Here is a 25,335-nt window from a genome sequence, read left to right as displayed (position 1 = left end):
TAATGAATACATGTTTGTTTTATATATTTCATGTATTCATGTCATGAAGTTAGGAATAACTTGGTTTTAATTGTATCAAGTTTTTACTATTCTGTCAGTAATTAATTCATTTTTTTTTTCATTTGTAAGGCTCATTAATTTGATATGGCATACAGCCAACCATAGTTTCTATGGTATGACCAGAGAAATCTGATCTTATGTAAGTGAATTTACTTCAGTATAACTGAAATTTTGGGCCATAATGGCAATTAAAGCTTGATGGCTGCACAATATGGTAGAAATAATACCGAATTTATTTTGACAGATATTAGGATTATTTTGACAGTATGATTCATTATTAGTGAGAATTATTGCACCACAATCTTTTCCACTGGAAAAAACTATTAACATTGGGATGATGTGACATTTGTTCATGTCTGTACAAAACAAACATTCACACATTTTAACATTTTACTTCATCAAAAAACTGCAGCTCCTGCTGTTTGGATATTGCACTTGGCCATATACCGATTTTGATTAATTGTCCAGCCCTAATTAGCTTTTAATCAGGAATTTAAAAATATCTTCCTAGTAATAAACCTTGCTGTACTCAGAAGGAAAGGGGTCAGAGTGGGACATCAGACTGGGGAAGAGTAATAAAGTCAGGGGTTGCATAAATTGTAGAGAATAAAAATGACCCAGAAGCACTCTGTGCCCATTAAAATATGTGTTGGTGACTCACCAGCATGTCTCCACACTGAAGCAAAATTCTAGCGTATGCTCTTAAACTAGCTTTATTCGGACAAGCCGTATTTTACTCCCCTGTTCTGGCAAAAGTTGCATCAGGAGAAAATTGGAAATCGTTAAATGCTTAGCCATTACAAATTTACTGTCTCTCACATTGGCAGGGACACAGGTTCCTGGGCTTGGATCAGTAAATAGAGTATAAAGTGACGACAAAATCTCACCCGGACAGCCATCTGGGTTTAACTGTTGTACTATTGGCACCCTAGAATAGGACTCCCAAGTTAATGGCTTGGAGACCGTGACACAAGCTTGAAGGCTTGAAAGATAGTTTTATGTGTACAGGGAGCAGTCTAAGAGAATGTTTTTGTGCTTTCATTATGAAGTTAAGAGACCAGGGCCAAGTGTGGGAAAGAGGTAACATTTTCTCCAACCCCAGATTATCCAAATTGAGTGTCTCCGTGTGCAACAACATTTTCCGTGGATTTTTAAGCATACATCACCGATGTATCCACTGTGCATTGGTCACTTTGAAGAGCTGAGGGGTTCCCTGCTTAGACTAGTAATGATGGGAGTTTAGTGGTGTTGTGACTGAGCATAGCCTCCTGGTGGGCCAGTGTATGCACACATAGTAACAACATCTTTGCTGAGTAACTGCAACAACAACCTACAATTAGGCTAAGTGAATCATTTTCTTCATTGAACTAATTTGTTTTCCTCCTCCTAAACCACAAACTGTTATTGGGCAGCTTTGTCTCAGAATGGAAAAACGGTTGCATGGCGCAATGAGAAAGTACAAGGTTTTCACAAGTATTTTCAGTATGTAGTCATAATGTAAGTCAGTATAATATACAATAGGTACTGCTACTTCACTTAATATCTTGTGTGTAGAGGATGCTAATGCTAGGAGTTGTTGTGAATAAGTATGTTGAAATGTTTCTCACACACAACTTAATTTGTATGCCACAGCAAAAAATAAGAATGTTATTTTGGAGGCCAGTGGAAAATCTTCCTCTAAGAAAAATGGCCCATTAGTCAAAATGTGATTTATATTTTTCAAAATCTTTCCCTTTTTATTGTTTAGCGGATTATTTCTCTGGCTTCCATATCCACATAATGAGGGACGTATGTGTGAGGGCCTCATCCTTCTCTGTCTCTGAGTGCTGAGTAAGACTCACAGACAGGAAGTGAGTGTCTTGTGGGGAATGTGCTGCAGGCTTTCTCTTCTCTCTCTCGTTCTGCCCCTTGAGCATTCAAACACTGCTCTGTTGTTCCAGTTTCCATCAGATCCACTGTGGAGTGGTTGGACTTTCCCTGGTCTTTATCCTGACACTAAAACACAATCCTCACTCTAACCTTCTAACCTAACCAAACCCAGACAAAAATATTTCTGAAAACCAATCAAAGCAATTTGGCTATTGTATCTTGCAGTACTCCACTTCAACTAAAATGATTGTACAATTAATTATATACAATCATACATCATTATCTTCGTAACTGATAATTTATACACTATGACCAATATTTTGACTTTCAGATATATAACTGTGTGTTTATATTTGAGTTGTCTAAAGTGAAAAAAGATGGAGATGCTGGGAACTTGGACAAACCGTATAGAGACCACTCTTTGGGAAAAAATGCAGTAAAGAGGGAAAATCGATAGACAGAGCCAGCACTAGAGAGAAAATCCTTATTATGTGAAATGTTAGGGTTGTGAATGTGCCAAACCAGCAGTAGTTCTTATTTTGTAGTTGTGGACCACCATAAGAGTAGCTTCCACTGTCAGCACAAAAAAGATGCTTCCCATTCATTTCATCAAAGTAGAGATGCATTCATTCAGTTCAGTGTGGTTGAACTTGACTTGTGAAATAGTGAGACTCTCCAGTTGTCAATTTGAGGGAAAGGATAGGATTGACCTGTTGGTCAGGAAAGAGAGAGAGAGAGAGAAAAATTATTCTTGTTTCTCTACTGTTGTGTTGATGCTGTCACAGAGAGTAGAGTGGTGTGAGTGCTACATGGCTAATAAGGACAAGGAAAAGGATGTAGGGAAAATAATTAATTTTTTAATTAGTTAGTTAATGAATAATTAATCCAAGCTTTATGGAAAAGCAAAAACACATCAGAACATTTTGTTAGTAATTGAAATGGTTCAGTTCACTGAATTTTTCTCTTCAGTCTTTCTGCCTCCTGCCACCTTCCCTCTCTCTCTCTGAAACATGCTGATACAATTAAACAATTCTATTCAACTTTGCTTACGCGTTGAATTCCTTCATCCTGGGCATGATGAAGCTTTCAGGAGCTGTAATATAATTGAGCTTCAGTCGATGGAAAAACCTGTAATTCATTACTCAAGAAAATAAAACCGGGAGTCCTATTTCAACAGTCCGAGTGGAGCTAGAGTGCTGTGACCCATTTCTGTGCTCCTGGAACTGTAAATGGGCTGAAATGAATACCTGTTTTTCTACGTCCCTCAAAGCTCTTTTTCTTCAACCCTTTTCAAAGTGCAGATTTACATTCTGTCTGGTTTGCGGTTGCTATTTTAGAAATGTTTCTTTGGGGGGGCACCACTGACTTACCCCGCACGCGTGCGCGCTCACCACACACATAAATGCAGAAACACACACGCATACACACCAACCGGTCCATAACCACTCCCCCCAAGAGCTTTCAGTGTTTATCTTTGGAGAACCTCGGGTTTTGGTTTGTTGTTCTCTCTCCTCATTCAACATCCAGTACAATCTGCCTTTTCTTCACTTGCCTTGATTGGAGAGAAAGCATTTTTCTAAGAGTACCGTTTTGATCTAGTCCTGGCTGTTGCCAGAATATTCTCTTAACAAAAGTGAGAGGGTGGAAAAAAGAACAGAAACTCATTTTGTTTAAGTTAGTCCAAAAGCAGGAATTTCATAAGAGACCCTAACTGAATTATGTTCATTTCCTTAGAGATGTTCTGTTATGCGTAAAGTACTGTGATTGGATATATCGGTGGAGATAACTCAGAGGTTGAGTAATCAAGTACATTTATCGAGGGGAGGGTTTCCATCACTAAAACCCTGCACAGATTCCTAATGTTTTTAAAAGAGATATGTATGGCTGTCTGATTGAAATGCTGACGTATGTGAAATGTTTTTAGATTTCCCAATAGGACAATGTAATATTTACAGTGCAATTCGGCCTGTTAAGTGAGACTGACTCCCTATGCTCCATGGGGGATCTACACAGTAGATACCAGGCACCAGGAATGTACAGTGTTGTGTAATCACTTGGCAGCATTCGCACATGAGAGATGATAACCCAAACATGATACCAACAACAGCTTGATGCTAGATGTCTTATTTCCTGGACTGGATGATCCTACAGCAAAGACGCGTATGTGTAAATAAAACTGTTAATGTGAGGTCATAATGGACTTTGTGTTTGTGGACATAGAGAAAAGCCGTTTAGGCCATAGAGTGTCTCTACAATTTTAAGTCTATTTCTAATTATTCCTAGACCTTCTCATCCGTGTGACATCGGGGTCAATGAGTCTAATTTCTCTGGCAGGCTCTTATCTTTGTCTGCTGGAAAGCAACATGTGTCACTTCACTGCTCTATCCCTTTTGAGTACAGAGGGTGGCTTCTATATGGCACAAAAATACATTGAGAGGTGTTAAATTGTGTGGGTGATTAACGTTGTTTACCAAAGCTAGAAGTAAGTTATATTCTTTATTTTATTATAGATTTCTGTTCTGTTTGATTTGGTGACACTGTGACTTCTGTGGTTTAATACTATACCAACCACTCGAGCAGCTGCTCTGTCAGAAATACAAAACAAGAGCAACAGTTGGTCTATCTGTTTTAGTGCAGCCAAACAAATCTGTGTTGTTTTAATAAAAAAGTCAGTCAAAAATAATCTGATGCACTACAGATTCATGTAGGTTAAAGGTGTTAACAGTGAGACTGGTGTCAGTGAGATAAAATTAAAAACACTAATGCAGAATCACATGCTGCATTTCTTTCCTTTGATTCCGTCATGCATAGGTAGGCTATTGGATCCAGTAAGTCAATGACAGGAGTGCACCACTAACAATTAAATTGTAATCACAGCATGTAAATACAAAGGCCAAGAAAAAGACTGACAACAAATAGCTTCATAAATGGGGTGTGAATTCATGAAAATTTTAAGGATTATAACTGCAAGGTCACTTCTGCTTCCCCGAACCTTACTGATGATTAAATACCGCTGTTGTCTTGGTGAAGCAGTTAAAGTGTTTCTGAGGCTCTGGAGTCTTTTGTTTGGATGCTAACTTGTGTAAAGTATGCCACAGCAGTTCACAGGGAAATTAAAGTGTTGGCTTTTGTCTGTTTTCATTTGTCAGCCCTATTCCTGCCAATTGCTTGTCAGATGCAAGGTGATACGCTTGTAGAAACAGCCTGTCTTTGAAGTGAGGCGTTTAGGCTTGATTGATGACAACAGCCCCCATCACTGAATAACAACCTGACTGAAGGCTATTGGTTGTACTGAATGTTCCCTTTATAGTCTGAACTTGTTTATGTTATTTACCTTTCTCACTCTGTGTGTGTATAACAGTGACAGATAGGCCAGTAATGTAAAGATCTATACTGTGAAACATTTACATTTTGTCAACCGTCCAGAGATTTTGATGCTCCATTTACATAGAGGTAGCTATTACTTTTTAATATTTGTGTTTGTATCAGGCCTTGACAGGCAGTGTTACAGACAAATCATTGAGCAATACTGGATTTACAGAACTAGTGCAATGTGGTTAAGTACCTTTTATGTGTTAGGTATTTAATCAATTGATTAGCTATATCATGTTAATATATATATATATATATATATATATATATATATATATATATATATATATATATATATATATATATATATATATATATATATATATATATATATATATATATATATATATATATATATATATATATATATATATATATATATATATATATATATATATATATATATAATGTTATATAAAAAAAAACTATTGAAGCTAAAATTAAAAGGAATGTTGGTTGCATAAAATTTAGTAAGGGCAATTGTTTTCTCTAATAATCTGAATCTAGGTTGAAAAAATGAATTATCCTGTCTTAGTCAGGCCTAAAGACATCCCATCTGTACAATAGAGTAAAAATGCATGTGGCTTGTTTTTAATGCACATGGTTGCTTATCCAGTGAGTTTGTTTCATTGCGTTTGTATTCATGTTTTGCCACTGCTCCCTGAGGCCCTCTCGTTAGCTACATGTTTAATCAGCTGAGAGTGGCTGCTCGCTCTAGAGGGAGGGACAGAGGAGAGCTGGTGTGAAAACATGCTCTCCCGCTCTTTTCATAAAATATGGGAAATGTAGTTCCTTCATAATAGCCGTTGTCCTCTATGCCAGGGGGCTTTGTGGGTCTGACTTTAATATTAATCTGCCTCACTTTAGTAAACGTAGTCTCAGGACTGAGATGTCAAACTTTTCCTAGATTAGGGTTGTCATTTGTTATGAAATCCTATCCAGGGTAAATAGAAGTTTCTCATTTTAATGCTTGCATAGACTTTTCTGTGACTGTCAAGTTTCACCTTAAGTCCTCTTGTGATTATTGCCAGTGCAGAGGATTTTGTCTAAGCAGCATTGCAGTTTAGAGACTTAACTGGTGCCTTTTAGGTTCTCCCTTGGCTCTTTGTAATCTAAAAAGCTCCTGTCTTCATAGAAATCTTTTGACATCAAAGCACACCGCATAAATATTTTAGTAACCAGGTGTATGAACTCCCCCTTTTATTATTTGGTGATTACTTAATGACTGATAGTGTGATCAAAATAAATTGTTATTGGCTTACATCTGAGCTACGAAGTATTTGCCGTCCAATTGTTATTGGAACTCATTGTGGATTTGTCAGATCTAATTTGGCTTTTTACTTGAAACTAGGTAATTGTGAACATTTTGATGCCTTGATTTGGTTTATTAGGGCCTATGTGTCCATTGTTTGCGTGATTGTTGTGTGTGTGGATTGAAGCCATGACTGTAGAAATCAACGCTGTTTACATTCCTTCAGGGTCAAAACAGCGGAATCTCCAAGAAAGTTAGTCTCTCCACAAAATAATGGATACCAGACCAATGTTCCATCTGCCAGCTTTGAGTCCTTGATGCCTATCACTGCAACTTCTCTCAGTTCTTTACATGCAATGACAGTAATTAGATACATTAAATAATAATTATATGGAGAGAATTAGAGGGTGTGGATCTCATTAACTGTAACGATCATGTTTACTTTGTCAAATTAATAGACAGTGTAGATAACTGCTCTAAATTAGTGCCACATTATTTGCTCTATATTTTCAAAAAACAGCAGACAACAGATTTGACTGCAACATGTGATCTGTGCTCAAGGGTATTGTGTCATTTTTCAGCTGTGATGCCTTTACAGTCTGCTGTGCCGGGAGGGAAGAGCGCTGCATTGTCCTGGTGTAACCTGGGCTGAACAAACACTATTAGACCATTCTAACACTTGAGAAACAAATGAAACAATTTATCTTTTATATGAATCAGAGCTGCTAAATGCTGAGAAATATACTTTAAGGAAGGCCTATAATTTAAATTGGGTTTTTTTGGTTGGCAGAGGAAATATATCTGAGTAATGAGGCATGAGCTATGCATTTTTGTGGTGAATTGCCTGTCAATTCTTTGAGAAAAGGGACAAAGCCGAATGTAAAAGGTCTTTGCTTCTTCCCTTCTAATATAATGTTGTTGGTAAATTATATCAACAAGACAAATAAGCAGATATGAATGTTGTGTGGAAGAGACTGTGAATTTCTGAACCACCATATTTGAATTTGGTGGTTTCCTGCATGGAAAAGGTTGGCAGCCACCCGCTGCATTTCAAATCACAGATGTTGGTGCACCCTTGAACAGTAACTTTAACAAAATGGTCAACAAAATATATGCAACTTATAGTCAGTAGACTAAAACATGCAAAACCATCACAGCCTTTTTTAAATGATGTAATTCGAGGTAGCCAATCAGTTTAATTGCCATTTTCACAAAATTATTATTAGTCACATGTTCATGTTTGCTCTTTTGTGTTTGGTTAGAGCAAAATAAGCCACCTCCCAATCAGTGACTTATCCGTCTTGTCTACATATTTTCAGTTGACACGGAACCTGTGGTTGTGGGTAGTGTTTGTTAGGAGCAACTACCTTAAGAGTACTCCTATAACACTGCCGTGGATCAAAATCAATGCAGCAGAGCGGAGTATAATCTATTTTGTTCCACACATTGTTCTTTCTTGTCAAAGTGGGAAACCTACATTACCCACAATGCAACTAAACCCCCAGCAGTTTAATTGGTGGTGTTTGTGTGTGTGTTTTATGCTAGCCTCGGATGTTTTTCATTTTCAAACTTGTAGTTCTCTGGCCCAGCCGACGCTGACTCAAGTGACCTCACTTGATGCAATTTATCAGACTTTGAGCAGCTCCGTCTGGAGCCACAAAAGTCTTTTTTCACAAATGCAACAATTCATATTTGCTCTGTTTTGCCTCAAATGTATGCATATTACCTAATTGAAATGGCACCGAGATGCTATTTGCTTGGCAGCACAGTTGGGGGTACATTTCACCTTTTGTGGGTGCTTTCAGAAGTGCATGGTTTCTGCTGCATGGAGCAGCAGCAGAACCTCAGCAATCCCTTTTGAGTTTTTTTTTATCCTTATTTTCATATTCCATTTCTTTCTTTTCTTTTTTTTATTGCGATTAATCACATGATTTTCTTGCGATTAATCGCATTGTTACGTGCACAATTGAATAATGAATTCTAAAGTAGTGTATTGCGTACTTGTTAGTTAAATGTACTGCTATATACACAAAAGTGCAATAACATGTGGTTTGCAAACACTTTAAACAAATGTGCTTTTTACCAGAAGTATTCCCTTTACACAGCAGCAATAAAATAATACCTAAACCTATACATAATACCTATACATACATGGAATAAACCAAAGCTATTTGCCACTGCCAGGGCATTACTTTTTATCTAGCTTGTTAAAACAAGTTACCATCAGAGTCCAGTTTTCTTATATTTTTTTTCTGAACAGGTTTTATTAGGTATCTTTTATGAGGGAGCAGCAGAATCTTCGATTATTCGCTCTTAATTACTGTCGAAGCGCAAAAACAATGACATTCGGGCCAGCTCTGAGATAGAGAGAGAGAGAGAGAGAGAGAGAGAGAGAGAGAGAGATACATACACACGCACTCACGCACACGCAATGTATTTTACTGCAACCTGCCGCACACTTCTCAACTCGGCATGGCTGCTTTTGCACATCTGATGCGTTTTTACAATTTTTTTTACCTAAGACAATATTTGATATTTTGTTAAAGCTTACTGGACATAATATTGGTTAAGGGTTTACTGGTGTGGGTCTGATACAATGTGCTGGAGGTTTTCCCCTCAATGCCTGATTACATGGGTTGTGTGACCAAAGCATGATGGCTCATCAAGGAGCTGGGCAAAGTGCTTGTCATGCCATATATAAAGAGATACATGGAGGGCACGCCCCACCTCCAAAAGCATATTACAGAGGCATTGGGTAGGGATAAAAAAAAAAAACTAAAGGCAGCCACCACCCTTCCACAGGAGGACATCAGGCAAAAGGAAGAGGAAGAGATGCAAGATTTGCCCTGCTGCCAAAGGCAAAAGTCAGCAGTTGGTGTTCTGTTGATTCTGTTCCTGTTGATATTTGTAAAGCATGTAAACAGTGAGATGTCAGTTTGCGTGATACCCATATAATTTATTTTATTTTTTAATTCTGTCTATCACACAGTGATATGTGTACATTATATGGGACAAAGTGAAAAATAAGCATGTTTCAAATATGTTTGGTCAAAATCACATCTCTTTTTTTATCAAGTTTACATTCATGGGTGTAAACATGGTCTAGTAATACAAAAAATAATTTTGTTCGTAAAGTAAAAAAGGAAACATTTAAATAATGTCAGAAACAAGATATTTAATGAATATGTGTAATATTAAATTACTAAATACATTTATTTCAAAGATATAGCAAACATTCAGCCATGCATGAAACTAATGACCCATGTTATGCATTAGAAGGGGTTTGGTTAGCTTGTACATCAAAGAGTTAACCTCACTAAGATCTCATTGGCTCAGTTGTTTTTCCAAACAGGAACAGCCATCAGTGAAGCTCTTCAGGCTTATGCGTAGGGTAATTAAGAGTTTTTCTGCTACTAGCTACTTGCCTTACTGCAAATTGAGAGCAGAATTCAAGTCAAACCGGTGCAGATGTAGAATATGTGGTTTGTAGTATGAGATGTCCTTGTGCTCATAGGATACCCTGCTGTATCTTTCCTGTCTCTGCGTTGTGTACAGTTTTTGACTTAATAATATCTGAAAATCTAACACTGACATGCATCCCCCACTAGAGGTGGCTGTTAAAGGAAATGCATAAAGGAGATGTGCAGAAATCAGCATACAATACATCTTTATATGTGCATCTATGCATAGTAGAAGAGGAGATTGCATTTGTATTGAGGAGATTGTATTTTTTTGCAATTTAATGTTTAGATGGAATTAAGAAATTAATTAATAAATGCTCCTTTTTAAGTTTCATTTATTTTTGGGTGTGACTGAAATGGAATATGAATTCACTTTGAAAGTGTTATTAAACAAGTATTAAAATTTAGTTATGCCAATGCTACCTACTGGTTGTAGTTTCTGCTGAGCATGCCAGATGCAGTAGGTACACATAGTCAATCTGTCACTTTGCCTGACAGCATCCCCATGACTCAGGCAGACGTATGGCAGAAGTTGTTTTTCTTTTTTCTTCTCAGTAAATGTTTTCTCTATGAATAATAAGAGACTTCTGTTACATATCCAGTGAGTTTACAAATCAATGGCAGTTCAAGTGAAACGTACAATAACATGTACTGTGTGATCAAAATAAGCCAAAGGTCAACATCATATTATATAGTTATTATTGTCCTCATGGAGATTACATGTTTGCAAGTGGCTTTTTAATTGGTTTACCTTGTTCCCTGTTTTATGTCGGTCATTAATTTGCCACTGACAGAGACTTCACCTTTGGGATTTACATTTGTTTAGAATAATGAGACCACAGAGAAGGGCGACCTGCTCTACTGGACAGATTTTTAGTTGACAAGTAGGAGACAATGTTAGATGTTGCTCTATTTCTTTTTGTTTGTCTTAGTTCTTACAGGAAACGCTTGCTGTAACAGGGTAACGGTAATAATCTTGGATAAATTCAGGCCACCTAAAAACTGAGCATATCAGTCAGAGGTGTTCCCCATCATTCTACATCAAAGCTGGATGTTATCTAAACTAAATATTGGATGCAAACACCCCTTGCATAAATATGAACCAGATATATTTGCTTTTGTGTGAATGCAGCACAGATTGCTGGCATTTTATCATCAGCTAATGCCATAATTACGGCTGCCACAAACAATTTCAGTTAATCTGTTGATTAGTTTGATTATTTATCTTATAAGCATATATTACAAGGTAGTTTATTTATCGTTGTACAACACAAGGTTGTGAAATTAAAGTTTGTAGTCCCTTCATGCTACACACACAGAACTTAACAGATAATTAATGAAAATATGGTAACATATGAAATAAATAAAATAATATAAAGTTATTTATATACATGTATACATACACGTGTAAACAGAACTTTCCGCAGTGCTTTTTTTAAATTTGCGTAGGTGTAGAATGTAAACAGCAGCAACAAGATGAAAATATGGTTTTCATCTTCAGATAAAAAAAAGTCTGACATTTGGGAAACGGTGTCCATTTTGTCCAGACCAGACCTTTAGGAGCAGCCTTAAGTCCAAATTTTGCCTGTCTACTTCAAACAGCTTAAATTCTTAATCTTAAAAATGTAAACACTTTGTATTTAATTTGAGTTTTAAAAAAGCTGTGACAGAAGCTGTGTGTTTACCTAAGAAATTACTTACACAACCAATCGGTTATCAAAATCATAGATTAGTTTTCTTTTGAACTACTAAACAAATAATTGTTTCAGCTAAAGCTAAAAATGTTTGTTGTTTTTAAAGTGTTCAGTCCACATGAGTATTTATGCTAGCTGCATTCCATGTCCATTGTCGTCAATTTATGTGCAGCATTTGGCTGTACGCCGTGTGCAGCCACTTGGTAAAATGACTGTCTTTAAATGAAAATCAGAGGCTCTTAAAGCAGCTAAAGAGACGTCGTTGCTTTAGCTACTTTATTTCCCCATCTGTGACACTTTCCATCTGTGTTCCTCAGCTGGAATTTTCTTTGACAGCTGTATTTCCAAAGCCGATAATGTGATTAAAACATTGGCACAATTGGATTTTATTGGATTGGATTATGGAATTAGACATTGTCTTGTTTAAACTGAGGCTATGAGGATACAAAAGACAGAAGGGTGATAGCTGGTGGTTAGAATAATTCTTTCATTTCTGTGACCGCTTTATGAAAACTAACTGTGAAATGCTGTTAAACTATTGTGTTACCATATGTTGGCCATCAGTTTCTAATGTACATTCTTAGATTTCATTTTAGTTTTTCCTCTGTTTTAAATGATGAGCCAAAGAGAAGCCAGAGTTCATCTATTATCAGTGTAATGGGGTGGTGAGTGTTTGATGTGCACAAATTCCGTCTGAAATGGACTTACTCATTGAGCCAAGGCAGACCAGTCTCTGTGTCTTTATAAACTGTGGCCTGGACTTGTTTACTGCGCAAGTACAAACACTCAAATGCTCATGATGTATCGCCAAAGGCCATAATGTTGGAAATGGTTGAAAATGAAACTGTCTTTAGTGAGGGTTTTTCATTTTCTGTGTTTGTGCTTGGAAAAGCGGTGTTGATGGGGGAAGAGTTGGCGCCTTTCAAATCCAGGTTTCACATGGTGATCAGTACTGTGTGCACTGGAGGGCATTATATACTTTTTAAAGGGAACAGATTTTATATGTGTAAGGACATTTTACTTCAAATATTAGACATTGCTATCAGCTGTTTACAGTCATGAGAGAAGCAGAAAATATTATCGTTTAGCTAATATTTACTGAAACAAAAGTACTGATTAGGAGATTCCTGTCACTCTGATCCAAAACATACATTTATCCTAAACAGATATTTGCTTAAGGTGTTTTTTTGTTTTTTTTCTAATTCAACATGCAGTTGCAAAGAATATCAATCAATATCAATCAATTTTATGCTGTGAAGTGTGTATGACTGTAACTACCGACTTTTCATTATGGATTTAATATGCCAATTATTTTCTCGACAAATCATATGTTCAATAAAATATCACACAGTAGCCCATCACAGTTTCCAGAGGTGACATCTTCAGTGTCTTGTTTTGCCCAACCAACAGTCCAAATCAATAAAATTTATTATCACATATGACAAATAAAATCAGCAGCGAGAAATAGTTTACCTGTCGATTGACTGATGGATTACTCAGCTAATCTTTTCCGCATTAGATGTACTTGTTCAGCCAACGCCAGTATGCTCCATCCAGAAATCCTTAATCAATTTCAAATAGTTTAACCATTTTATTCTGAAATAAAACTGTTGTCTTCTGCAGATGAAACATAGCAGGACTTTGGTTTTCTATTTATCGTAACATAATTTATGACTGAACAGTATAACCCACGTTGAATCTGCAGCTGCTCCTGACCCAGATTTGCTCAGACAGCAACAGATCCATCTCAAGAACGATGGCTGAAATGCATCATTAAACCTTCCCCATACTCCCAAATGACAGGGGAACATGAGAATTCTCCTTGGAGAGCCGATATGTATTTTGCATCAACAGAGCTGCCTCCGTTTGAAGGACTTGCAGATGTGTTGGAGCGGCTGCAGGCTTGCTTTGGTGTTTGGCCCTCTGTTTCTATCCAGCTTACTGTATCAGCTGAGGGAGTTTTCTTGGCATTTTCACCTGCCTGGAAAGTTACTTTAAAACTCCAGGGTTTTCCTAAGTGCTTCTTTTGTTTATAGGTATTTTGGGAAGTCAATTTTGCTGCTCTTAAGTTTTCATATACTCTAGTCCCCAATGCCGGAAGTGTACAGTATGCTGGCAGATGAATTTCACAAGTCTTTTTAAGAAGTGCGAAACCGGACACCAGTTGACCCAAGTGTGGTATGAAATACTCGATTAGCGGCTACTGTAAAATGCCCAAATATTTTCACTGTATCCATCAATTTGTTGCACGGAAGCTGGATCCAATCTCTAGGATTATAGAAAATGACTTGGAACATTTTATTCCATTCCTGCAAATGAGCAGTATCAGTAGCCATGCCAAACACAATATCCAAAGAAATGGAGATCCACCATAAACACTGCTTTGAGTGAAGATACCGTAACATTTCAAGGAGATGGATAATCTGTGTGTGATTTGGCTGTGTTAAGGTTGTATATGTAAAACTGAGTGGCTGTGTGCGGTTTTATGAATTTAATTTTTGTCTTTGTCTCACCCTAGCTGCCTCTGAGGGGAGAGTCAACGGCGGGGAGGATTTCTTTCAGAAGGTGAGTGTGTAGTCTGCACTTGGATAATGTTTGCTTTGTCTTTGGGTTTGCATTCAAGTGCACTGAGCAGCCCTTCTCTCTCGGTAAGGGAACAGATGTCAGGTGCTCCTCCAGTCACTCGCAATTACAAATCAAAGCAAACAAAAACAGCGGAACAACACTGACGTTAAGTCACTCCAGGTCCCTGATCCTGTAACACAGCTGACACAACACTGTGGGCCTTTCTCGCTTACATAAGTATACCATAATATACCAGATCATCTCTCCAGTGTAAAAGGAGAGGGAGGTTAAACACAGACCTCTTCCGGCCACCATTGCCTCGTTAATTTTTCCTTTGTCACTGATTTAATTGTTATTGCTCTGAAGCTTCATTACATGCAGTAAAATAACGATTTGCCTTGAATGGGTTTTTATAATCAACTTCTTCAGGTTGTCTCACTGGTTCCCATTGATCAGTCAAGTGTGGGACCCTGTCTGGTTTTAGATGTCTACCGTTGTGTTTAAATAGTTCTTCTTATTAATTAATGGTCTTTCATACAGGTTCCCACTACAAGGATTAGTTTTTGTTCGATTAAAACCTCCATGTCTCTAACAATGAAATAATTCCTGAACATTCATTAATGATCCTACAATGACTTTCTTCAGTGTTTATTTCTAAAAACTATAATGTATCAATTTCAATAGAAATCTGTTTCAGAACAGTCTTTGCAAATTCTTCAGGCTCTGAATCTTCATACTTTAAGTATATATAGTAAAATGGTGATAAAATGTTTTGCCACGTAGCCCAGCCGTAATACTGTTCATTACACAGTTTCTATTTATGAAGCAGCATTATGAGGGAAAGCAAACCATTACCATTACTTGAGACAGTGACTGTGTTCATGAACTGGCAAACAAATGACCATGATCTGTGAATTAGTGAATATGCATGTGTGGTGTTTGATTTGCATCGAAATGTATAGAGACAAAACTAATCACATGGCACTGAAAATGAAAACGATTGCATTTTCAACAAAGTTAACACAAGTTGAATTTTGACAGCAGTTACTAAGAAAGTATCTTGTTAATTATAAGTATTTTAAGTGAATTTGTTCTTGTTTAAAATTCCTGAAAAGTTTCCTGAGTATGTTAAACTCCCTCTATAGTATGTTAATGGGCTATAATGGAAAAAAAATGATGGATAGCGGTTTGTTTTGGCATTCCTCTTTTGTCTATTTTCCATATTTGGGTTTGGAGGTTAGGAAGCTGAGCTAAATGTCAAAGAAGGAGGCAATTTAACTGTCCCTGAATGAGTTTTCAAAAACCAAGTAATGCAAACCAGGCGCCTTAAGATTCCGCTCCTTGGAATTTTAACAAGGACTCTAGATATACTGTAGTTTTGTCTCCACCTCTTTGGTTTGGATATAACTGTAGTGTTTAAGATATCCAGTGTAGGTGTCTACCATCACTCCACAAAGCTTAAGCAAAGTACGGCTGTTGGTGTATTGACTTTGCCACTCATGGTTTTTAACATCTCTGAATTGAATATTGTCACAGCTCGTTCAAAGAAACGGTGGTTAGTAGAGTTTGAATTGTCAATTAGAAATTAGTGTGCAGCTGTTTGGGTTGGCAGGCTGGCGAAGAGCAGTGAAGGAGGAGTGCTAAAGTCATGTTTTTATTGTAGAATTTCCATTTGGATAACTCTGTATAGTTTCCCTCTGATAGCGTGATCACCATACGTGCCCTATTAAAGCCAGGAAAATAAACAGTGAATGCGACTGTGGAACAGTATTGTTGAAAGCAAATGGATGAGGTGTGTGAAATACCTTGAAGTTGATGAACATGGAAACTCTTAGTTGGGACTGCTTCCTGCCCCTCCAGCACACCCATCTACCACACACACACACTCAGTGAGACTATTAAAGTACATGCCTAGCAGCTCTGTCCCTCACGTATGGAAGCATATGGTCATTTTTGATGCACACACTTTTACTAACTAGGAGATTTTGTAGTCGCCTCAGCAGTGAGATTCAAAGTTCAGTCGCTGACGAGAGCAACATAAAATGGTCCACCCCACACTTTTTCTCCAGGCCCTGTTGCTGTGGTTGATCAAACCCTCTTACTCACTGTCTGCTGAACTTCCTTTGAGTCCAGAGCAACATTTTGTAATAGAGAGCAAACACTCCACCCTCTTCATGTAGTCAATGAAAAAGTAAAGACGATAGCAGGCAAACTGGGGAACACAGAGGGGTGCCACAGCTGGGAAATTACCTACATGCAAGTCCCTGCTGCTCACACGGGGAATGTTGCCAGCTACATGTCGCTTTCTTTTTCAGTCTTTGTTTTGGTCTCCTGTCTGTCTTGTGTTTTCCCTCCTGCTCTTCCCTCGTTCCTCTTCTTCCTCCTGGTGTTTTAACTTTATTAAACCACTGGTGTATCATTGTTATCAGTCTAGTATAACAAGGGGATTTTTTCTGCAAATGAAGTGCTTGATTGTGTAACAGAAAACGTGTCACTGAGCAGTTCAGCACACTGTTGTGCAGTGAACATTTTGGACTGTGCACTGTTGGGAGTGTCAAATCGTGGCACAGACCACAAAGCTTTTTGGAGGGCTGTGCAGAAGTCGAGCCGTGGGACGGCAAAGAGCCTAGAAGCTCGTCTGGTTGAGCCGATAACTGTACACTACTGAAGAGCTTGGAGTGGATTCGAGTTGAGGAGATGTCTTTGAACCCTTAGCGAGTTCATGTCTGATCACCCTTCCATCTTTCCTTCCCAGGAGTTGTGGCTCAGTAAATAATGCCAGGCGTGATATATAAGTGCCAGTGCACTCAGATCTCAGGCCAGGCGTATTTCATTTCATTTGGTTCATAGCACTGAAGCCATGAACTATGCTATGAAGATCTTGTATTTCGCTGCACTGACACACGATAAATAGGAAATCTTTAGACTGTCAGGATGAAATATTTGGTTGGCATAAAATTGTGAGATGTTTCAAATAACATGCTCAGTACCATCACAAACAAAACATATAAAAAAAGTTTGTTTAAATTAGTTTATAATGACATGTATTGTTGATGCATTTCAGCAGTAGAATGTTTTTGTGCCCTCCTTATAATGTGTGTTGCTCTTTCATAAGCATGCATATGTTGTAATAGAACTTTATCTGCTAGTTAGCACTAACTCAGTTATGGCTGAGTCTCGTGGGGATAGTTCAGTCCATGCTGTCAACTTCGAGCTCTGCTGTTCCCTCTGTCAGTTTCTTCTCTTTGCACAACTCCCCCCCCCCCCACCAACTGCCCTCTGTGTCCCCTTCCCAAACACACAGACAGACTCACACTCAAACACACACATTCCAGCTGAATCAACAGCTGCACCATTGCAGTGCAGGACAGGAAACATGCCTCAGCCATGTTGATTGCTGCTGTACTATACCTACACGCATTCAGACGTACACACACAGTCACGTGTGTTGAGCGTGCGCGCTCTCTCCCTCTCTCTCCCCCTCTCTCTCTCTCACTCACACTCACACTCACACACACACACACACACATACTCTAATGATATCCTGTTTGATTTCACGTACAGCTCTCCACACATCTGCATACACCAGCTGCAAACCTCTAGGAACCAATCATCATGTCAAGGTTGTGCCATGAAACTGATCAGAACTATAGTCATTTATGTTTTTATTCATTTCAGAAATGGTGGGGTAGCAGAGAAGAAAGGGTGGAAATGTATAGGTAACTTAATTTGTGTAAATACCTTGACCTATTTGAGAGGTATTTGCTAGCCCCTTCATAAAAATAAACTCCATCCACCCTTTAAAATGGTGTGTGGTCTGTCAGAAATCAGTCCCATCTGCAGGACGTTGCCAAGAACAGCAACGCTGGACAGGAAACCGGTCTCTCTGAACAAGGCCCTTTTTGAGGAAAATCTTGATGAGGCATAGGCCATAAGTTTGATCATTTTAGGAAAGTATAATTGTAGTACTTCTATTATGTTCCTTTTGTAATTTTTATTATGAGCTTTTACTGCATTGTATTAAACATACATACATAGTTGCTTAAAAAGGGCTGGAAAGGACATTTCCATTTGTAAATAAGCATATTTTAACAAATGGAACTCACAATCAGTCATCTACCATTTGCTCCCACATTGCAACTGTAATTTCAACATCCTCTGAGAGGTTATGGGAGTGTTATATTTCTTTATTTTGTGGTTTTAAATTGAATGCCTTCATGACATAATCCAGACAAATCTGTCATCATTGCAGGAGACTGAATTTAAGAACAAAAACATGGGGAAACAGGAGGCAAAAGTAAAAGAATTTCTCGTTATCACTGGGAACAGAATGTCCTTTTAATGCTGTTGTGATACACCCAGCTGTTGGTGTGAGCACGTGACTTCATGGGTGATGGAGAAAAAAGTTTGCATTTAGTTACTGGGTATTTGTGACTTTCTCATATCATTTGTGCCTTGAGCTAGTGTGAAACCCAGTAACGCAAAACTCATCAGATTTTGGGTTCAGTCCTAAACTTCACTGCATGTAAAACCATTCTGAGTGAATAGACTGATAAAGTTATTGCAGCATTCGTGATAATATTGCAGAGACGAGGAATGGGAAGGTTTCCAATAGGAGGACATTAATGGGGGATTATTAACATCCTGGACACAAAAGCTGGAACTTTTTTCATCCTGGTTACTCACTTTGATGATACCACAGAAGAATTCCTTACAAAAATAGCTACGCGAGATCATCTGAAAGGAATTCTCCTTTATTTTCATTGCACAAAATCATACCAACATTCCTTTTGGTTCCACGATTCATTCAATAGAAACTAGATGTAAACGCAGAGCCACAAGCAGGAGTGTTTCTCAACAATTAGATGATAATGATAATGCCAAAAGATATGTAGCTTAGGCCAAGAGCTTACGAGGGGGAGACAGAAGAATCTAATAAAACATCAAGAAAGACATTTTCGTTGTACAAATGTGTTTTAGCAATGATTTTCTTGGCAAACAGCAATCTGTTTTATGAGTTTTTCTGAGAAATGCAGAATCCTGTTTTGCTAGAGAACAGACAAACTCACCTTTTGAAGGAAGAGTTCTTAATTTTCTGCTGAGAGAACAGAGAGCCTCAAAAAAGTTACATTTCTGACTTCTGACTGTTAGTGGTATAATGCGATGGGCACCTCCAATGTTATTATGGCATGTTGTAAAAAATCAGTGAGGCTTGAAAGGGCTTCCAGTCAACCATCATGGATTTTTAAGTATATTGCTGCAGAGTAAAGAAAGGCACACATCAGGCCTTTCAGAGCGGTCTCTCTGACTGGCAGTGTATAGGCTGTCAGAATTTGTTATAAAGGATGCAAAACAGACCACGCTACTTCCAGAAATACATATAGAGGAATTCAAGCACTTCCCTTTTCGATTTGTGCACCATATCCCCTAGGAATACAGGCTGTAATGCTTATTATTCTGCAACGAAAAATAGCAGATATAATTTAAAAGCATTTGTAAAAAAGAAAATGAAGGCTGTGAATTGCTGTAGCCATGCTAATAGGTCTGACAACATCTAATCTTCACTGGGAGCACTGATCACTCTTAATGCACCTTCTCTCCCATTTAAGTTACATTACGTGGCTTGTTGCTTAATGCACTAGACTTCCAAGGAACATTAAGTGGCGTCTGCTGCTCATGTAATGGCTTGAAGCAGTCCTCGGATGCATAATCACATGACTGAAACTTTGAGAAAGTCTTCTCCGCCCCGAAAACACAAACCCCTGGAAAGTATTAAAACAAACAAAAGGCCACAGGACCCTTTGTGAAAACAAGGATAATGCACATTGAGGACAGGCATTAAGAGAGAGAGCATGTGAAGTTCTCATTTGTTTTGCAGGGTTTGACAGTTTTTTCCCTTTGTTTTTTTTCCCACCCTCCAACATCAACCGCTCACCTTGCTTGGCTGAAAAGCTTCCTCATGGCTGAGAAGAGGAGCAGGAGGTTGGTTAATAGATTCCCCATGATTGGAACACTGACTCTTGACCAGCTCCATAGTCTTTTTTTTTTTTTGTACTGCAAGCAGTTTGCCTTTATCACACTTGCGCCTGGTTACGATGACTAGACTTGTCAAAGGGCTCTCACACAGATTATTGTTGGCATTTTTTCACGTGTTCCTAAGCCAAGTGTACTCAATTTTTTTTTTTTTTTTTTTTTGGGGTGGTTTTAGTGTGGGAGGAATTGGGTGTTGAGCAGAAACAAAGCAATGTCTGGAAACATCAAATAAGCTTATAACAACAGACATGTTTAAACTAGACTCGCAGCTTCTTTGACTTCTCTGGCTTCCATATCCTTTTTTTGGCTATTTTAACGTTCTGCCTTTTCATCATGTAAAGGCTTTTTTTGTGCAGCTGTTGACTGCTAAAACTAGTGGTGTTGTACTCAAGACTGGTCTTAAGACCACATATTGATGGTGAAGGTAAATTGCTTTTGCATTGTCTGATTTATTTGTTAACATCCTAACTTTATTGGATGTAAAACGTATTGCTTCAAATGCAACCATTAACCCTTATTAAAAATGTGGTGTTCTTGTTAATGACATGGAAAAGGAGTGTTGAATAAAGATGCTTACGTTGATTTCAGCTCTTAGTGTTTGTATGTGGGCGTTTTTATGGGAATCTGGATCTTTCAGATCAATTTGAGAAGTACCTTTGACCACGTTTCACATTTTACTGTGTCATATAATGTGGGGAACTGGTCTTGGTCTTGACTCGGTCCCGCCCTCCCTCGGTCTTGGTCTCAGCCCCTAAAAGTCTTGGTCTTGTCTCGATAAAGCCTGGTCTTGGTCTTGACTTGGTCTCGGTTTGAGCGGTCTTGACTACAACACTAGCTAATACCTTGTTTCATCTGTTCTAAATATAATCTAAAGTCAACAAAATGAATGTTTGCTAGTACAGGAGAAGCAGCGAGGAGTTGTCCACACTTCAAGCTAAGCCAAAGCCACAAAATTCTACAAAGGTCCTATGTAATACTGACTGGAGCGCAGTAGATACTAGGATTTTGTGACCAATACTGGTATTAAAGTATGAAATAATTATGATTAACATAATTTATCAGCATATACAGTATATGCTGATAAATTATTATCCTTCTGCCAACTCACATTAGTTAGCTGTTTCTGCCTGCTAACACATAGTATCTGTCAATACTGATATATGTGATAAGCTAATGTCGGCCATCCTTCACTCTTGCAGGTAATGGATGAGACCCAAACGCAGATAGCCTGGCCGTCCAAACTGAAAATCGGAGCGAAGTCAAAAAAAGGTGAATATTTTTGTTGTTTTTTAAAATCCAATATTGAGATTATTCTTATGTTAAAACCATGTACTTCTTCCATTGCCTTTTGCCTTGTGCAACTTGAGTGTTAAGTGAATGATGTGTCTACAATATGAATGAATCTGAAGTCAAATAAATATTTAACTTGCCATGCATCAAAGTCCATAAGCTCAGGCATACATTTTCATGACTTTCCTTAAATGTTTTTCTTGAATGCCTTTTCACTACATCTAACAGAAATGCAATGCTCGCAAGTCATTTCTAAGATGTGCAGCAACAAAACTAATCGCTAAAGTAAACTTAACGGTTGAATCCTAAGTGACAACATAGCTGCGTTATCTTTCCAAATACAATAAGATAATAATAATAATAATAATAATAATAAGTCGTCACTGGACTCAGAAAGTCAAGGAGGACGGATTTCAAGGTTACACTAGTGCTCATTTTTGTTATTAATCATATTAAAAAGTTGATTGAGAAGTTTGAAGAGATTAAAGCTTGCATGTTGTCCATTTGTCACAAGCCAGTAACTTCATCTGCACAGAGGAATTTGTGATTTTTGCTGTGGAGGCGGAGGAGTGGGAATTGCTTATATTGAATCCCACGCATTTATTAGCCAAGTTGTTCCAGCCCTCTGTTACCAATAAAACATTATCACGGTTATTTAAAGCTCTTCCGGGAAGGGGTGAGGAGGGGGTTGAGGAATAGGTGTAGCCGTGCCCACTTTGTTGTCCCCAGGAGAATTGCCAGTGTGCGTCTTCAAGCCAGATGTGGAATCCACTGACATTATGTAACTTCCTCACTCACTCTGCACGGAAAATAGTTGACATCAGAATCTTTAACATTTTCCCCTCTGCTTGCCTAATCAACTGTAAGCCCCGGCAATCCATTCACACACAACAACACAATCATCCGGAGTATTCGTTCATTCACAAAACCTGCCTCCAACACCACCTGGGCATGATGTTCTGTGTACGAAGTGAGGATATTTGAAATTCTCAGCCATGATTTGTAGCCTGACAGATTTTTCCACTGTGTAGGGTAAACCAATTGGATGATCACTTACAGTTGTCTTATGAGCGAATGCATTTGTGGGAGAAGAGACATGTGGAACTGACAATGTGTTTAAACAACCTGAGCTCATGGGAAAAGCGTGAGGGTAAGAGAAAAATGGATTGGATGGCTAAAAAGAGAATATTCTACAGCTGACAAGAGTGACTTAAATTAAACTGTGGATGCAACACCAGGTGGTTAAAACCTCACAGAAGCCAACAGGAAAATTACTTGAGACAATGATCCTCATACCTTTCGTCCCATATCACAAAACTCACTTGCTCTGCCCTTGAAAATAGCTGACGTAGTTATTTTGTTGATGCAGGGTAACATGATTATTTTGAATTATCCTAATCCAAAACGATACTCTTAAAGGGTGTTATGGTTCCTTGTTTTCCTGGAATTTTGTATTAGCTTCGTCTTTCATGTGCAGTCTGGAATCGGTTACACTCTGCAGGATGGCGGCAGATGTGAAGGGAATTTGTATGTTTGTAACCTCTCCCCATACAGAGCCACACTCCATCAAAATGCCAGCTCCTCCAATTCATTTATCACCTGCCGCTAGCTATCCCTGCCACCTGCGTAAGCATGATAAGGCCAGTTGTTAGCTTCTGGGGCAAGCCATCATCAGCACACTATTAGTGATTTAATGCAGTGAGGAGGCTTATCAGTCTCACACCAGACAGGGCTGTGTTGAACTGCGAGATGGTCTTTATGTTTCAAGCAATGATTTTATTTATAAAATTCCTTTGCTTTATTTTTATATGATAAATATCATAATACTACTCTTACTTGCCAATTGTCTGTTTCAAGATTTTCCTGCAGATGTTTTGAATGAGAAATACAGAGCCAAAAGGACTTAATTCCCTTCATTTGTGTGGTATTTTCAAATGCAGTTCTCAGCTGGAAAAATGCTTTAGCTTTGCCAGTACAGAGCTCTGGGTCAAAAGGTTTCTTCTCTGTCTAGTGTAACTATAAAATTTGTATGACTGAAAACACATCTTTTTGCAACTGCAAGTCTACTCTTGTGTTTTGTTTGTTTTTGCTTTTTTAGGTGTTTTGTGCACCAAATTAAGACGTAGGGTGTTTTTTTAAAATTCCACAATCAATCATTAAAAAAAAGAGCAAAAAGCACACTCCATTTAAAAAATGCGGGGGTGTTCTACATCACGACTGCAACACTCGTTTGGGCTGGATAATGTTTGCCAGATGTGCTGTGCAGGTTAGATGCTGGAAGAGCCATACTCCCTCTAATGGTCACTGTGGGTGCCACAGGAGGAAGTGTGGGGGTTTCTATTGTTCACAGCTACAGCTGTATGATGGGAAAATTTCCTGGAACCAGTGCAGGGACTGTGATAGGTTTCTGACCGCTCTTTCTGCTGTTTTTTCCTTTTGTTTTGTTTTCCTGTCTCAGACTGCAGCTTGGTTTTTGTTTAGTTCTTACTCCTCAAGCCTCCTAAGAGCTGTTGTTACTCTCCAGTATGTTCTAGAATCTTTTGTAGTGTGTGTTGAGGTTGCCCGACACCCGTGACACACTAACCAGATCAGTGCTTGTTTGCTGGTACTCTGTGGTCCCCCCAGTTCCCAGTGCCCATTAAACAGAAAGCTGAACCTCTGTCAGATAGTTAAAAAAAACAAAAAAAAAACAGAATTCCAACCCATATTCTTCTGCACTCTAAAGAAGAATGAGATCATTTGCTTGGTTGGGCTTTTTTTTGTACTCCCATTGTCATCACAAAAATTTTTATTTTTCTAGGTGTTGTCATTTTTAATTTTCACTCCCAAGTTCCTTGAAAGTCTAAACATGTGTTAGTGGGGTTCTCCGAGGTCCCAACAACTTTGTAGTAGTAAATCTGATTCAGTGAGTCTTGTCTGAATGCTATACTGTAAATCTGTAAGTGTGTACGTGGGTATGGCGAGGGGTATTCCTGGAAGGGGGCTTAGTCGACTTCCTGCTACTCAGTACAGTTAACGCAGGGGCGATGGACCGTGTGTGTGTACTGTGTGTGTGTGTGTGTGTGTGTGCACGTTTTGAATTTGTGTGTTCATGTGTTTTTACATTTGCGTTCTCCAGGGGTCCCGCATGTGGCAGAGCCAGATGTAGGCTTACCCAACATTATGCAGTCACAAGCATTACCTTTAAATAGTTTAGGTATGCAGTTTTTGGTTATTTTAACTGAAGTAGTCTGAGGCTGAGGAGGTCTCTGGAAGCACAGTTTACTCAAGTTGTTAAGACCTTAACTTGCATGTTCTTCTGTGTGCCTGCTGAGTGTATTTACTCAAACATTTAAGGATAACGCAGGTTCTGTTGCAGGGTGGTATCTAGTCATTTCTTGAAGAGGCAGCATTGGTTCTGTGTGTGACAGCTGATAAAGAGCACACATAGACACGCAGAATCATGTGCACCAAAGTCTTGAGAAAGACATATTTTTTTATATATAGTTTTATATATTTTTGCAGTGACTGAGTGACAGAAAGAGGTTCAGGAAAATGAGATAACCATCACACGCATCTGTCTTCTATTGAGACTAAATTGCAGCAGAGCAGTTCTCTTCACTTCATACTGTTTCTGTAGGATGTACTGACTGATGGATTGCCTGAACCCCCCCCCCCCCCCACGTGGTTTCTTGCAGACTTAAATGAGACTCGACAGATATCAAAGCTGCAATTACTGTTGCAGAGCTTTTCTCCAACA

The 25,335-nt window shown here is 38.4% G+C and overlaps 1 protein-coding gene across 1 annotated transcript in view; it reads left to right on the top strand.

Moving 5' to 3' along the window:
- LOC119916994 (protein bicaudal C homolog 1-like) overlaps window positions 1–25,335 on the top strand; it is a 57,170-nt gene that overhangs the window by 5,570 nt on the left and 26,265 nt on the right. The window contains exons 2-3 of the mRNA XM_038737024.1: window positions 14,227–14,273; window positions 21,506–21,575. Of these exons, the coding sequence (XP_038592952.1) occupies window positions 14,227–14,273; window positions 21,506–21,575 (117 nt within the window). The remainder of the gene's footprint in view (window positions 1–14,226; window positions 14,274–21,505; window positions 21,576–25,335) is intronic.

Source organism: Micropterus salmoides, unplaced genomic scaffold (assembly GCF_014851395.1).
Source record: "Micropterus salmoides isolate LMB-PRFRI ecotype aquatic unplaced genomic scaffold, ASM1485139v1 Ms_hic_scaffold_22, whole genome shotgun sequence".
NCBI classification, from domain to species: domain Eukaryota; kingdom Metazoa; phylum Chordata; class Actinopteri; order Centrarchiformes; family Centrarchidae; genus Micropterus; species Micropterus salmoides.
This window is presented reverse-complemented; position numbering and strand designations above follow the sequence as displayed.